We start from the raw sequence: 16,895 nt of genomic DNA on the forward strand, positions 1-16,895 counted from the left end.
CTTTGATGAGCTCATACGTGTCCAAGTGCTCAGTCACTCCATCCCTGATGAGACATTCCAGTGTTACCTGGTTTCTCCCTCACTCCCTTCTTAAATAATGGAACGACATTTACAATTTTCCAATCCCAGGGCACAATGCCCGAATATATATGGAAAATTACTCCAAATGCATCTGCAATGCAATCCCCTCCCCATTTAATACCCTGGGGTGGAATCTACCAGGTCCTGGAGATGTGTCTATCTTTCGTCCCATTATTTTATAATAAATCCATTTAGTACTTCTCTTTGGCTTATTATTAGGTTCCCTTGTGCTGCTGGTATTTTATCCTCTTCCTCTACTGTGAAAACAGAAGTAAAGTATTTATTCAACAAGTCTGTTGTCCATTATAGTCTCACCTACACCTGTCTTTATGGGTCCACGTTGCATCTTTTTTTTTCTCATGTTCCCTTTTCCACCTCTTATTCTTTGTATAGGTTTTACTGCTTTTTCATATCTCTCCCGGTCCGCAGGATTTAGGCTTTTTCTTGGATTAGTGAGAAAACCTTTCCTTTTAGTTTCATTCTTCCCTCATTTGTCGACCAGGTTTACTGAACGACACGACGACAAAGCTGAGCTTCGTGTTTTAGGGGTATGTACTGGGTTTGTATTGTCCTAAATTATTCTTTGAATACTCCCCACTGTATGTCCGTGGCTTTACCCACTAACAGTTTACCACAGTTAATTCATTTCTCATCCCTTCGGAGTTAGTCTTATTTAAATCTAAATCATTGATTTCTTAAATCAATTAAACCTTAAATCAAATTCAATCACATTGTTCCTGAGTGAAAGGAATACTTTCTGATGCCTGCTGCTGGCAGTACTCCAGTAATAATACCCCACACGCTCAGTAACAATCCACCACAGCTCCAATGCTCCACAAAATTAGTAAGAATAAGCACAGTAGCAATACTCCACATACTCCCAACGCTCACCAGCACAGACACGATGGGGAGAGACAGAGAGAGAGAGCAGGGAATGGGGTTAGAGTAGAGTAGAGAGCTCCAGTGGGGGAGCGAGCCCCAGCACAGACACGATGGGGGGAGAGAGAGAGCGCAGGGGAATGGGGTTAGAGTAGAGTAGAGAGCTCCAGTGGGGGAGCGAGCCCCAGCACAGACACGATGGGGAGAGAGAGAGAGAGAGAGAGAAAGCAGGGAATGGGGTTAGAGTAGAGTAGAGAGCTCCAGTGGGGGAGCGAGCCCCAGCACAGACATGATGGGGGGGGAAAGAGCGCAGGGAATGGGGTTAGAGTAGAGTAGAGAGCTCCAGTGGGGGAGCGAGCCCCAGCACAGACACGATGGGGGGGAGAGAGAGAGCAAGGAATGGGGTTAGAGTAGAGTAGAGAGCTCCAGTGGGGGAGCGAGCCCCAGCACAGACACGATGGGGGGGAGAGAGAGAGCAAGGAATGGGGTTAGAGTAGAGAGCTCCAGTGGGGGAGCAATCCCCAGCACAGACACGATGGGGAGAGAGAGAGAGAGAGAGAGAGAGAGAGCAGGGAATGGGGTTAGAGTAGAGTAGAGAGCTCCAGTGGGGGAGTGAACCCCAGCACAGACATGATGGGGGGGGAAAGAGAGCAGGGAATGGGGTTAGAGTAGAGTAGAGAGCTCCAGTGGGGGCGCGAGCCCCAGCACAGACACGATGGGGGGGAGAGAGAGAGCAAGGAATGGGGTTAGAGTAGAGTAGAGAGCTCCAGTGGGGGAGCGAGCCCCAGCACAGACACGGTGGGTTGAATTGTATTCTCCTGTGCTGTTAATTTCTAGGACTCTCTGCGCAAAGTATAACTCTACGACTCGCTGCAAACACGTCAGCTTTTACGGGGTATGTGCAAGTGCGCGCACTGCAGATACAGGGAGGTGCGCGTGCCCACAAGTGCACACGCACGTACACGCAGAGGCACGCGAAATATATACGCGCGCGCACACATGCACGGGCTCGTGCGTATACACACGCGCGCGCGCACGCGCACACGCACTCAGACAGACAGACCCACGCGTGTATTCGGGTACACGTTCTGAGTCGGATTATGCAATCGCCCAACGCATAGTGCTGCCTACGGGCCATCTTGGGGACTACACCCCGGGGTTCGGGCAGCGATGGGTTCATTACAAAGACGCTAAGGCGGGTTCGATAGAAATTTTGGGGGTGGGGGGGGGTCGAACGTGAGCTACTGCGGTGTTCAACACAGTCTAGGCTGATGCTCCTGCGCTGTGCTGGGGGGGGGGGGGGGGGGGCATCGTCAGAAGACGCTGTCCTTCGGATGAGGCGTTGAACCTCACTCCCCGTCTTGTGCCCTGTTCAGGTGGACCTTAAACATCCCGCGACTGCAGGATGCGAGCTTCTCTCTCTCTCTCTCTCTCTCTCTCTCGGTGCCCTGGCCGACAACGCCCCCCCCCCCACCCACCCCCCCCCCCAGATAAAATCGTTCATATTCACTTCACGGCTGTTTGTGGCACATTCGCCCGCACAGCACACAGTCACTACGCTTTACAATAAATCCTGCGAAGCGCTTTGAGGCGTCTCCACTGCACGAGAAGGTGTTGTAACAAATAATAATAATAATAATAATGATAATAATAATGATAATAATAATAATAATAATAATAATAAATAATAATAATAATAATAATAATAATAATAATCCCAGCCTCTGTCATGGCGCCTTTTACTTCAGGAGGACATCTCTAAGTGCTTCACGGGATAAAGTGGAGTGACTATGCATTCGCAGGACAACGCAGGGGCCAACGTGTGCACAGCAGCTCCTCACCAGCGATTAATTATAGTAACCACAACAATCGTTGCATTTGATATCGCGCCTCAACACATCGTTGAGAGAGTTTTCGCAGAAGATGCCGCCAAGCGACTTGGCTGTGCAGTTTGTGGGCGAAACAACGGGGTCCCCCCCCCCCCCGCGAACGGTCGCGGCTTCGGTGACCGCACCGTTCGTAGCTGTAGTTATTAGAATAAGTTCTTACCGCAGCTCTGGAGCGGAGTGAAGCTCGGGTTCGACGCACAGCTGCTGGAGCGAGCGCGGCTCCCGTCAGCCTGTAAACGGACCCACAGTGAAGCTCACGCGCTTCCGCGTCACAAGGTCCCCACAAACCCACCGCAGCAACTTGCGATCGAGGGAGAGAGTGCCGGAGTTTCGGGGCGCGGGGGCCCGAGAGGGCGGAGGGGGGACCAGGGCCAAGCAGGTGGCCGGAGCCGGCCGAGCGGAGGCAGCGGGTTGTGGGGGTGAAGGGGGGGGGGGGTGGGTGGGTGGTGTTTCAACACAAACTCAACCCCAAACACCCCTTTCAACCTCCCCCCATCACCCCCCAAACCATAGACTCCCTCCTGCAGGAGTCTTGTCCTACAGATGAGACCCCTAAGCCCCTATCCTTCCCTCCCAGGGGAGGGGGGGTGCGTTATACTGGATATAACCCACCAAATTCACGGATTAGATTCCACCTGGAACTCAGTCCCAGGGTTGGTGACTCCACCGGCTTCCCACCACACAGAGGATACAGTTTCAGCTCCTGGTCCTCACCTTCAAAGCCCTCCATGGTGTTGCTCCTCACTGCCTAGGTGACCTCCTAACTCCCTACCAACCTGCCCGCCCCCTCCGCTCAGCGGGCTCCGGCCTGCTTCACGTCCCCCGCCTCGCCCCCTCCCTCCCTCCCTCGCTCGCCTCCTTCAAGACCCATCTCGAGACCCTCCTCTTCGACCGCGTCTTCGGTCGCCCTACTACCCCCAACCCTCCCCGTCCTCCACCGCCCCCCACCTCCCCCCCCCTCCCTGCCGGTCCCAACCCCCGGCTCGGGTGCAGATCCCTGACTGTCCAGCGCCTTGGGACGTCCTCCGGACGCGAGGGGCGCCGGGGGTCAAGGCCATGCGTTGCTGTTGCTGTAGGTCACTGTTAGCGAGAGCTGTACCTCAGGGTCCCGGGACACGAGCACCACTTGGCCGTCCATCAGGGAGCAGTTGGTCACGTCCCACACGGGAGTCTCTCCGGACGGCAGCGTAGGCTTCACACACACTGGGCTCCCAATGTCTGCACAGGACACACCACAGCACAACCATCAATCATAATGGCATCATCATCATCATCATCATCATCATCATCATCATCACCATCATAATGATAATTATAATAACGATAATTATAATAATAATGATAATAATAATGATAATAATGACAATAATAATGATAATAATGATAATAATAATAATAATGATAATAATAATAATGATAATAATGATAATAATGATAATAATGATAATAATAATGATAATAATGATAATAATGATAATAATGATAGCAATGATAATAATGATAATAATGATAATAATAATGATAATAATGATAATAATGACAATAATTATGATAATAATGATAATAATGACAATAATTATAATAATAATGATAATAATGATAATGATAATGATAATGATGATAATGATAATGATACAATAATAATGCTAATGATGATGATCATAATAATCCATGCATTTGATATCACGTCTTCGAGACGTCTCGAAGCGCTTCACAGAATATAGCGTGAAGTGAATGGACTGTATAGTTTGTGAGTGAATACGATGGTATTATTGCCGATAATAATAATCCTTGCGTTTGACGCAGCGCCCTATCGCGACCGCTTGTGCGCAATCGGCTGCCGTGTGTTCGGCCGCGAAGAAAAAACACACCCGACCGACCCACTTTACGGCACGTCCTGCGAAGCGCTTTGAGGCGTCTCGACGCGGCGGTGATGGAGCCTCGTCGCGCAGTGCGAGGACTGTTTCCACATCCGGCGCTGTCCTCCGCGTGAACGGAAGGCTTCAGCGGGTTCTCCGGGGACCGCGCGGGGCAGGTCCCGCTCGCGCGGGGGGGGGTGGGGGGGGGGGGGGGGCGGAGCGGTCGTGTGGTGAATGTAACCCATTCACCATCCTCCCAATGTCTAGCGCCACCGAGACAGGAAACCGAGTGACTCGTCATTCACTTCCTGCCTCTACCCAACGCTACTCTGCGCCGGGGGCTCGCTCCCCCACTGGAGCTCTCTACTCTACTCTAACCCCATTCCCTGCGCTCTCTCTCTCTCTCTCTCTCTCTCTCTCTCCCCATCGTGTCTGTGATGGGGCTCGCTCCCCCACTGGAGCTCTCTACTCTACCCTAACCCCATTCCCTGCGCTCTCTCTCTCTCTCTCTCTCTCTCTCTCTCTCTCCCCCCATCGTGTCTGTGCTGGGGCTCACTCCCCCACTGGAGCTGTCTACTCTACTCTAACCCCATTCCCCTGCTCTCTCTCTCTCTCTCCCCATCGTGTCTGTGCTGGGGCTCGCTCCCCCACTGGAGCTCTTTACTCTACTCTAACCCCATTCCCTGCACTCTCTCTCTCCCCATTGTGTCTGTGCTGGGGCTCGCTCCCCCACTGGAGCTCTCTACTCTACTCTAACCCCATTCCCCTGCTCTCTCTCTCTCTCCCCATCGTGTCTGTGCTGGGGCTCGCTCCCCCACTGGAGCTCTCTACTCTAACCCCGTTCCCTGCGCTCTCTCTCTCTCTCCCCCATCGTGTCTGTGCTGGGGCTCGCTTCCCCCACTGGAGCTCTCTACTCTACTCTAACCCCATTCCCTGCGCTCTCTCTCTCTCTATCTCTCTCTCTCTCTCTCCCCCCATCGTGTCTGTGCTGGGGCTCGCTCCCCCACTGGAGCATCTCTAACTCCCATTCCCCCTGCTCTCTCCCCATCGTCTCCATAATAATCCCTGCATTTGACACAGCGTCTTATGTTGTCATCAAGACATCTCACAGATCGTCACTGTGAAGTGTAGTGACTGTGATTGTACACAGCGATGACCCACAAACAGCCTTGGGGTGACTGTTGGCCAGGAACCCCGGGCGAGAGAGAGAAACTCCCTTCCTTTTCGAGGTGCGGCTTGGTGTCCTACGCACCCATTTTCACTTCTGTTTTTTTTTGGGGGGGGACATTGCTGAGCACAAATTGACAGCCGCGTCCATCTGGATGCACAGTCACTTCAGTTTACAGTAAAACCTGTAAAACCGACAGCGGTTAGAGCACTCGTCTGGCAAGCGAGACACCTGGGGTTCAATTCCAGTCAGGGCCAAACTTTGGGCAAGTTTCCTTACTCCACACAGAGCCTAATAATAATCCCTCCAAAAAAACCCAAAACAATAATAAATTGGTCATTTTCAATCTACGACGGTTTGTGGGACATTGCTGTGCGCAATTGGCTGCCGCGTTCGCCCACAAATGTACAGTCAATTCACTTTACAGTGTGTTCTGTGAAGCGCTTTGGGACGTCCTCCCGACGTGAAAAGCGCTATATCAAATGCAAGGATTATTATTATTATTATTATTATTATTATTATTATTATTAACCTGTGGCAGAGTCTAAGTGAGCGGCAGTGTCCTGGTCAGTGACGGTCGTGGGGGTTGGGGTTGTGGTGATGGAGAGCGTATGATGGGGTACGGAGGAGATGATGGGGTGGCAATGATGGGTGAGGTGCCCCCGCCACACCCCCCCCCCGGGGTTGGCATGACGACGGGGCCTGTACCTACCTTCCCGCGACTCCTGCCGCTCGGCCTCCGGGCGGCCCTGCGTTTCCGCGACAACCGCAGGGAGACGGAGTTGATGAAGCTGCGGATCCTCTCGGCCGAGTCGCTCTTGGCCTTCCTCAGGCTCCTCCGGGGGTGGGGGCCGGCCTGCCGCTGGGGCTCCGACTGGGCCCTCTGGTAGGCCGTCCGGGCCTGCTCGCTCGGCCCGGCCTGCGGCTCGCCCGGGAGCTCCCCCGGGTCGCTCGCCCGCTTCGGGGGCTCTCCCCCCTCCTCCGCCGCCTCCCCTGGCCCAGCCTCGGACCGACTCCTCGGCTCAGCCTCCCCGTCCTCTCCGCCCGTCGCACCGGGGCCACGGCGGCTTGTGTACCACTTGTAGGCCTTCAGCAGCGACTGCCCGGCCGCTGGCTGGTTCCTCGACACCTCCTGGCTCACAGGAGCCAAACCCTGATCCTCGTCCATGGCTCAGAAGCTGCGCCCGAGCCAACAATTCACCTCCTCGCTCCCCCTCACCGGTCGTTATTTCATCAGACCAGAAACGAGCGTCTGGTTTTACCTATCCCCGTCTGTCTGTCTGTCTGTCTGTCTGTCTGTCTGTCTGTCTGTCTGTCCGTCCGCCCGACCGCCCTCCCTCCCTCTCTCTCTCACAGGATGGTGTCTGTCTCTCTGTGGTTTTGCTCTTGTTGTGCTCTCGATCGGAAAGGAAATAGGGGAGGAGATGCGAGGGCTGACGGTGATAGGCTGTCACCGGCTCGCGCCCGTGGTCCCCCAAACCACGGAAGCATGTCAGCGCCCGCCGGCTCGCTTCTCAAACCTGACGCTCGGAGCTGAGGCACAGATCGGCCATGATCTACTTAGAACGGCGGAACAGGCTCGGGGGGCTGAATGGCCTCCTTGTTCCTTACGTTGCTATGTTTGCCGTTCCCCCCCCTCCCCCCCCCACACACCACGTCCATCACCACCACCGCCAAACCCACGGCAGTCTCTCAGGCAGAGAAAGATCACTGAAGGCAATCAATAAAAAGAGTCACCTTCCTCCTAACCCCCCCCCCACCCCCACACAAACACCCCCACCTCAGTCCTGTAGCTCAGTGGTTAGAGCACTCGCTTTGCAAGTGAGAGACCTGAGTTCAATTCCAGGCAGAGGGCGAAACCTCGGGCAAGTTTCCTTACTCCACACAGAGCCTAATAATAATCCTCCAAAACCCAAACAATAATAAATTGGTCATTTTCAATCTACGACTGTTTGTGGGACATTGCTGTGCGCAATTGGCTGCCGCGTTCGCCCACAAATACACAGTCAATTCACTTTACAGTGTGTTCTGTGAAGCGCTTTGAGACGTCGAGAAGACGTGAAAAGCGCTATATCAAATGCGAGGAATATTATTATCATTATCTCCATATCGACAACAACAGCAACAAATTGCATTTACGCAGCGCATTTCACGTCAGGACGTTCCCAACACGCTGGACAGATAACCGAAAACGTTCTCCCCCCTTGAATCCAACCCCCAGCTCAGGTGCAAACCCCCGACTGTCCAGCGCCTTGGGAGGTCCTCAAGCCCAAGTTGTTGCCGCTGTTGCTGTTGCTGTTGCTGTTGTCGCCGAGCACACGATGCGGATTATTATACATGTATAAGGCTATATATTAAATCCTGACTTGCGTCTTGAACTGCGAGCGATTGGGGAGTAAAGACCGCAACAGGCAATCAATCAGTGCCTAAAAAGATAACCTGAACACTGCGCGGGGCCCAAGCCAAGCCTCTGCTTATCTGAAGATAGAGGAGTTTCAGGGGCTATTTCGGGACTGACTGCGAAGTGCAATGACTGTGTACTTCACAGCCAATTTGCACACAGCGACGTCCCCGAAACGGTCAGGGAGCAAGTGACCAATTTCTATTTGGTTCGAGGCGCCGCCCTTCGGTCAGTCCGAGCTCCCGTCTGCGCCCTCCCTGTTCAAGGTGGACGTTAAGGATCCCGAGGCGCCGGCGGTGGAAGAGAAAGAGCTTCTCTCTCCCTGCGTCCTGGCTGACAATCCCCCCGGATAAAATTGGTCACTCACTCCACCGGCTGTTTGTTAGGGACGCCACTGCTGTGCGCAAACTGGCTGCAGCGTTTCGCCCGCGTCGCCGCAATATCTTGTGAAGCTCTTCGAGACGGCTCAACGGCGCGATAAGGCGTTAAGTCAAATGCGAGGATTATTATGATTACTATTACTATTTTGTCGGCGGTGGGAGGGGGGGGGGGTGGGTGGGTGGAGACACCGACGTGCGCTATCGGCCGCCGCGTTTCGCCCACAAATACACAGTCAGTTCACATTACAATATATTCCGGGAAGCGCTTTGAGACGTCTCGAAGACGTGATGAGGCGCTGTATGAAATGCAAGGACTATTATTATTGTTATTATTATTATTATTATAGCCCTGCAATAATTGTCCTCCCCGAACGAGTAAAGAATGACAGAAGGAGAGGAAAAAACACACCCGGGAGAGAATGCGTATAGTTTAATGAAGCTCGTAAGCCGCCGTGTTGGAAGCCGTGTTGGAAGCCTTCGCTGTCTATCTCTGTTCTCCCTTCACCTGCGTGAGAGGCTCCTCACAAGGCCTCGGCGTTGACGGTGTCTCGCTCAACCTCCTGTCCGGGGAACACACAGGAAAGGTGCAGAAGGTTACCCGTTCGTTCCCATCCTCCATAGCAATGATAACAACAACAACAACAATAATATTAACATTAATAATCCTCGCATTTGATACGGCGCCTCATCGCGTCTTCGAGACGTCTCAAAGCGCTTCACGGGATAGACTGCAAAGTCGATTGACTGTGTATTCTGTGGGCGAAACACGACAGCGTCCCCACAAGCAGTCGTGGATTGAGTGACGAAATTATTATTACTTTATTTTTGGGGGAAGGATTATTCCCTCTCCTCCCCCCCCCCACCCACGCACCGCACCGCACCGCGCCCACCGGGAAAGCGATCCACCAATGGACTAACAACCGGGCTCCTACTTACCGCTGGGTCAACAGAGGCGTGTGTGTGTGTGCGTGTGTGTGTGCGTGCGCGCGTGTGCGGAGATAAGGAAACTTGCCTGAGGTTTCACCGTGCCGGGAATCGAACCCGGGTCCTCTGGCTTGCGAGGGGAGGGCTCTGTAACCGGTACGCTACAGGGATCAAGGTCCTAGTCCTTCCAATGAGAAGAGTCTGAACCCTGACGCCTCCGCCATTCCCGCCTCCCAGTTGTCGAGCCTCCTGCCGTGACCACCGCCCCCTTCTCTTTGCCCTCTCAACTTGGCCCGAAACCTGCGGCAGGTTTCCCTGCTCCGCACGCCTCCGCCTACCCAGGAGTACGGAGGCACCCGGTTGTCAGTCGATTGGATCGAAGGATACTCCCGTCAAAAGAAAATAACAATAATGATTTGGCCGCTTCAATCCACGGCTTTTTGCGGGACGCCGCGTTTTGCCCACACGCTATACGGTCGGTTCACTTGGACCGAGTATCGCGTGAAGCGCTCCGAGACCTCTCACCGATGTCGTAAGGCGCTGTACCAAACGCCGGGGCTCATTCATCTTATTATTGAGTTGCCAATCTCCCGAACCCGCATCAAAAGTTAGATTCGCTTACAAGTACACAGTCACTACACTTTACAGTGAGAAAGCCCCGTGAAGTGGTGCTTTGAACGTGGGGTTATTCCAGTTCCAGTTTGCGACTGATTTTCTGACTGACTTTCTGACTGACTTTCCGACTTTCTGACAGTCGGACTTTCTGTCCGACCCACCGACCATAAATCGGCTGCTCACAAGTACACAGTCACTACACTGCGCAGCGCCAGCCTCCTTTGGGACGGTCCAAAGTGTGTCCCGCAGGGAATAATAATAATAATAACAACAATAATAATAATAATAATAATAATTCTTGCATTTGATACAGCGGCTTATCGCACGTCGAGACTTCTCAACAGAATATACTGTGAAGCGGAGTGACTGTGGATGTTGTGGGCGAAGCGCGGCAGCCGGTGGCGCACAGGGGCGTCCCCCAAACACCGTTATTCCGACTGTCATTTCGCCCACAAAAATACGCGGTCGATCCACTCGTGAAGCGCTCTGAGACGTCTCGAGGACGCGATCGGGCGCTGCCTCCGACGCGAGGAGCGGCGTTGACGCATTACGATTGTTATCACTGTGATTTTTTTTTCTTTCCCCCCAATTATCCTTTGAGGCATCGTTTACCCGGAAAGCTTCCCAGGTCTTGATTTCGAGGAATAGCCGTTCCCCGGGGCACAGCACGTTGCGGTGTTGTCGATGTCCGTGAATAGCGTAGTCGCTGACCAGGTTCCCCGCGGCCACCGCGCAGCGGGTCCACGTGTCCCTCACCAACTGGATGGCGGTGTCGTCAGGCAGTGCTGCGGTGTAGTTGCCGATGAAAGCCACTCCGTAGCCCTTGGCGTTCTGCCCCTTGGTGTGGCTGCCTTGCCACCACCACCCCCGGCCTTCGTACAGGTAGCCGTTCGAACCCGCCACAAAGCTGCTCGCGCACACGCCGCACACGCATCACACACGCATACACACGCACCACACACACACCGCACACACACACCACACACACATACACACACACCACACACATAGACACACACACCACACACACACCACATATACACACCCACATACACACACACACCACACACACACACCACACACACACCACATATACACACACACATACACACACACACCACACACACCACATACACACACACACATACACACACACCACATATACACACACACACACACACACACCACACACCACACACACACACCACACACACCACATATACACACACACATACACACACACACACCACATATACACACACACACACACACACACCACACACACATACACACACACCACATATACACACACACACCACATATACACACACCACACACATACACACACACACACCACACACACACCACATATACACACACACACATACACACACACACCACACACACACCACATATACACACACACATGCACACACACACCACACACACACACCACATATACACACACACATACACACACACACCACACACACACCACATATACACACACACATACACACACACATCACACACACATACACATACACACACACCACACACACACCATATATACACACACACACATACGCACACACACATACGCACACACATACACACACACACACCATATATACACACACCACACACACACCATATATACACACACATACGCACACACACACCATATATACACACACACCATATATACACAGACATACGCACACACACCACACACACACATACACACACATCACACACATACACACACACAAACACACATACATACACATCCACACAAACACACACATACACACACACACACACACACAGACAGACGCACACATACACCACACAACACACACACACACACAAATAGTTAAAGTCCTTCGCTTCCGTGAACAACAATATCATTGCACAAGAGTCAGGGTCGGACGGGAGCATTGAGCCACAGAGACTTGTCCTGTCTCAACCAATACACTATCCAGGTTCCTCTCTCCCTCTCCCTCTCCCTCTCCCTCTCTCTTCCTCTCTCCTCTCTCCCTCCCCCTCTCCCTCTCTCTTCCTCTCTCTTTCTTTCCCGCTCTCTCCCCCTCTCTCTCTCTCTCTCTCTCTCACCCAATATATAACATTGATAATAATTACAACAATAAGAGAATCATAGTATCCTACAGCACAGAAGGAGGCCATTCGGCCCATCGCGCCTGTGCTGACTCTTTGGAAAGAGCTATCCAACTAACCTCTAACTCTGTGAGCGGTTGACTCCATCACCGACCAGTCCGCTCCCTCCCTCCCTCCCTCCGCTCTTGCCTGATCCATGTCCCCCGCCCGGCCCGACCCGGCCCGGCCATCAGCAATCAGGCCTTCAGCCTCTCTGCCCCCACCCTTTTGAACTCCATCCAACAGTCCCTTCGCCTCGCTCCCTCCGGTCCCGGTTCCTGAGCCAGGAGGGGCCGCAGGGTCCCAGGGCATCACTGCCGATGGCAGCACAGCCCGGCCTCGGCTCATCGGCAGGACCTGGAAGGGTTGACCAGTCACTGGGGGTAGAGAATCTCCCCCTCAGCTCCTGTTAACCCCGCAGCCAAAGCCCTGACTAACGGGGTAGGGTGGTCCGAGCTGGACAAGCAGCGGGAAAGCTCGGCCCAGACAGGGCCCTCAATGGCCAACGCACACTCTGGGCTCCCCCCCCCAAGCCTCGGCTCTCGCCCAACCTGCGCCTAATACTCTCCGGAATTAGGTAAACAGGTTGCGTCCCTCCAGTTGGGTTTGGAGACTGTTAAGCAACGGTGATGGGTTTCCACAGATGTCAGACACCCGCTGATTCCTCCCCCCCTCCCTCCCCCCCCCCCCCCCCCGCCGCAAGAAACAATATGTTGTTGTTGGTGTTGTTCTTGATATTGTGGATGTTGTTGTTGTGGATGTTGTTGTTGATAGTGTTGCTGTTGATGTTGTTGTGGATGTTGTTGTTGTTGATAGTGTTGATGATGATGTTGTTGTTGTTGTTGATAGTGTTGATGATGATGTTGTTGTTGTTGATAGTGTTGATGATGATGTTGTTGTTGATGTTGTTGTTGATAATGTTGATGTGGATGTTGCGGATGTTGTTGCGGATGTTGTTGCGGATGTTGCGGTGGACGGTGTTGTTGTCGTTGATAAGGTTGTGGACGGCGTTGTGGATGTTGTTGTTGTTGTTGTGGTGGTGGTGGTGGTTGCGGTTGCGGTTGACGTTGCTGTCGTCACCTGTAGGCGATGTCGTCCCACTCCCGCTCCTCCTGGTGAAAGCGTTGCATGGCCCTCATGTTGGCGGCGCACTGTGGGAAGGTGGCGCAGGGCCGGCTGGGGTGGTAGGTGTGGTGAACGTACACATAGCGTAAGGGCAGCGTCAGGAGGGTGGCGGCGCCGCGGTACGGCTTTGCCCCCCACATGCAGCGAGGAATGATGGCCGGACAATCTGCAGTCAAACACGATCGGCCGTGAAAACCATTCGCCCCTCATGTTAACACTCACCCAACCCCCACCCTCTCCCCCCCACCCACCCCCCAACCTCTCTCCCCCTCCCCACACCCCACCCTCTCCCCCTCCCCACCCCCCACGCGCACACACGACTCGAAAGCCCTCCGCGGGACACGCTGCGACTGTGCGGTCTGCGGGCAAAAGGCGGCGGCCGATTTCGTCGCGGCGGAGGCTCCCCCCCACCCTCGCTCCTCTCGCTGCGACCGTTGTTACGAAGGGACTCGAGCCCGCGCGCCCGAGTGGCCGCCGCTCACCGAGGTACCTGGAGAGGAACCGGGGCACTCCGCGCTGGGCGATCTCCTCGACGGCCCGGCGGGACAGGTTGCGGAGGCCGGGCTGGTCGCCGAGCTGTCCGTACAGGAGCACCGCGTCGGACACCTGAGCGGCCAAACCCCGGGCGGTAACCAGCTCCCCGTAGGCCTGGCGCCTCCGGCTCGCCTTCAAGCCTCGGAGGCCTAGGCCCTCGGTGTAGTAACCTCTCAGCACGGCGCTGAGCGGGGGCAGGGGAGGGGAGAGGCCGGACAGGTAGCTGCCGAGGATGAAGCCGTCCATCCCCCCGTTGATGAGAGCGTCGGTCGCTGAGGACCAGGGCGGGGAGAGGGTGAAGCGCCGGGGTTTCTCCACGTGGTCCCAGCACCCCTCGCCCCCCAGCAAGGCTTGGCTCCCATTGCGATGGTGGCCCACCAGAGCCAACCCCAAGTCCTTGGTCAAGGTGACGGCGTGAAGGGAGTCCACGGCGTCCGGCGCCCCCCCCGCCGTGCCCGTCGGCCAGGCCGAGCTCCTGTTCCTCCTCAGCCCGGCCTCGATCCCGGCCAGAACGTGCCCGAGGGAGACGGTGGTCCCGTCGTCGGTCAGGCTGACCCCCAGCTCGGCCGACGGCGTGACCTGGTGCTCGGTGACCCGCCAGAGGAAGGATCGGTCGGTGTCGGACAGGAGGCTCAGGGACCCGGGAGGAGCCGAGCTCTGGCCCAGGAGGAGATGGTGGAAAAGGCTCTCGGACCGGCTCAGGCTCCGCACCAGACCCACCGTGTCCAGGAGGGTCAGCGTCGGTGCTCGCTCCTCCAGCTCCTCCAGGATCCAGATCACACTCCTCACATGGTGATCCGGCCGGGCTGGGAGAGGGGAGGACGCAGGAAATATCATCATCATCATAATAATCCTTGCCTAATAATTCCCCCCCCCCCACACCCCGCCCCCCGCCCCACGCAGCAGGCTCCGATCTCCTCCACGTCCCCCGCCCGGCCCACAGGACCCCAGCCCCTCTTCCCCCTACCATTTGGAACTCCGTCCCAAACCCCCTTCGCCTCGCCCACACGCTTGCATCCTTCGAGGGCCGATCGAAAGACCTTCCTCTTCGACCACCCCTTCAGCCAACCAACACCCACCCACCACCCCCCCTCCCCCCTTCCCCCCGGGTTATTTGACACGGACCCTCATCACGTCTTCGAGACGTCTCAAAGCGCTTCGCAGAACCTACTGCGAACTGAAATTGACCGCGTATTTTGTGGGCAAAACACGGCAGCCAATTGCGCACCGCAGTGTCCCCACAAACACTCGTTGGATTGAGCGACCGAGTCCTTTCTTGTTATTCTTTTGGAGAGGATTATTACCCCCCGACCCACCGCACCCTCCCACCCCCGGGGAAAAGGATTCCGCCAGTCGATTAACATCCGGGTTCCGACTACTGCTGGGCAAACAGGGGCGCGCGTGCGTGTGTGTGTGTGTGCGTGTGTGTGTGTGGGCGTGCCCACGTGTGTGTGTGTGTGTGTGTGGAGGTAAGGAAACTCGCCTAAGCTCTCGCCCTGACCCAGGAATCGAACCCGGGCGCTCTCGCTTGCGGGGCGAGAGCTCTAACCCACGACGCGAGGGAGGGGGTTTCACTGTAACATCTTAGAGACTGAGCCACAGCAACAACAACAACAACAACAACTTGCATTTGGATACTACTACTACTACTAATAATAATAATAATAATCATTGCATTTGATATAGCGCTTTTCACGTCTTCTCGACGTCCCAAAGCGCTTCACAGAACACACTGCAAAGTGAATTGACTGTATATTTGTGGGCGAAGCGCGCAGCCGATTGCGCACAGCAATGTCCCACAAACAGTCGTAGATTGAAAACGACCGATTTATTATTGGTTTTGTTTTTTGTGCCACACGGCCTCTCAGAGCCCTTAGCAGTGGCGGAGTCTGATGCAGAGCCGGGGGGGAGGGGAGCGGGGGGGGGGGCGACCGTGGACACGGTCGAAGCAGAAGGTCCTCGATCGCGACCTGAAAACGGGGAGAGAGAGGAGTTGAGGTGGGGGTGGGGGGGGGGGGGGGGGGAAAGGGAGAGAGGTCCACAGCTTCGGGGCGAAGTGGATGAAAGAATGAGGGTCGATGGTGAGGCGGAGGGTCTGGGGGGGGGTATGGAGGAGGATGGAGCCACACACACACACACACTACCCCAAGCTCCTAGACTTGTATTTGGGGGCCTTCGTGGTTTCCTGAGCAAAGTGAGGGTCGCAGGACACAACTCACCTCCAGACCCCGCACCCCCTTTTAACCCCGCCAACCCCGTGAGCTAAAGAGCGGGCGAGCGGGGCTTCGGGGGGTGGGGGTGGGGGGGGAACGGGATCTTCGATGTTCACCTGTGCAGCGCGGACAGGGGAGCTCTGTCTGTTTCTGTCTGACATGTGGGGAAAACCCATCATCGTCGCTTAAGAGGTTCCAAACCCAAGGGGGGAGGGGGAGGGGGTGGCGTGCGCTAACAGACGCAGTCACTACACTTTACGTGGATTTCTGGAGCTCAGCGGTCAAGAGAGCTCGCCTCGCAAGCGGGAGACCCGGGTTCGATTCCCCGGCGGGTCAGGGCGAAAGGTTGGGGCACGTTTTCTTCTCCCACACACAGACACACACACACACACAGACACTCACACACACACACAGACACTCACAACACACACACAGACACACACAGACACTCACACACAGACACACACACACACACTCACACACACAGACACACAGACGCGCGCGCGCCTCCGTTTACCTGACAGTAAGTAGGAACCCGGTTGTTAGTCGATTGGCGGATGGCTTTTCCGGGGATAATAATACCTTCAAAAAAAAAACACGAATAAACGAATAATAAATAAATAAATAAATGAACCGGTCACCCAATCCGCGACCGTTTGTGGGGACGCGG

At 54.9% G+C, this 16,895-nt stretch overlaps 2 protein-coding genes across 2 annotated transcripts in view; both read right to left on the minus strand.

Moving 5' to 3' along the window:
- LOC103171890 (disabled homolog 2-interacting protein-like) overlaps window positions 1–6,614 on the minus strand; it is a 28,942-nt gene extending 22,328 nt beyond the window's left edge. Inside the window, exons 1-3 of the mRNA XM_042344616.1 lie at window positions 6,589–6,614; window positions 3,949–4,067; window positions 3,010–3,079 (exon numbers count right to left, since the gene is read on the minus strand). Coding sequence (XP_042200550.1) covers window positions 3,010–3,079; window positions 3,949–3,987 — 109 coding nt within the window. The 5' untranslated portion in view covers window positions 3,988–4,067; window positions 6,589–6,614. The remainder of the gene's footprint in view (window positions 1–3,009; window positions 3,080–3,948; window positions 4,068–6,588) is intronic.
- Window positions 6,615–9,072: 2,458 nt separating this feature from the next.
- On the minus strand, window positions 9,073–14,818 carry pglyrp6 (peptidoglycan recognition protein 6; the record flags this gene model as incomplete). Its single annotated transcript, NM_001292394.1, is given in 4 exon segments — window positions 9,073–9,217; window positions 10,809–11,103; window positions 13,434–13,644; window positions 13,961–14,818. Coding segments are annotated over 4 exon segments (1,403 nt in total), but the record flags the coding sequence as incomplete, so codon positions are not given.
- Between the last annotated feature and the right edge of the window lie 2,077 nt (window positions 14,819–16,895).

Source organism: Callorhinchus milii, unplaced genomic scaffold (genome assembly GCF_018977255.1).
Source record: "Callorhinchus milii isolate IMCB2004 unplaced genomic scaffold, IMCB_Cmil_1.0 Scaffold29, whole genome shotgun sequence".
Taxonomy (NCBI): Eukaryota; Metazoa; Chordata; class Chondrichthyes; order Chimaeriformes; family Callorhinchidae; genus Callorhinchus; species Callorhinchus milii.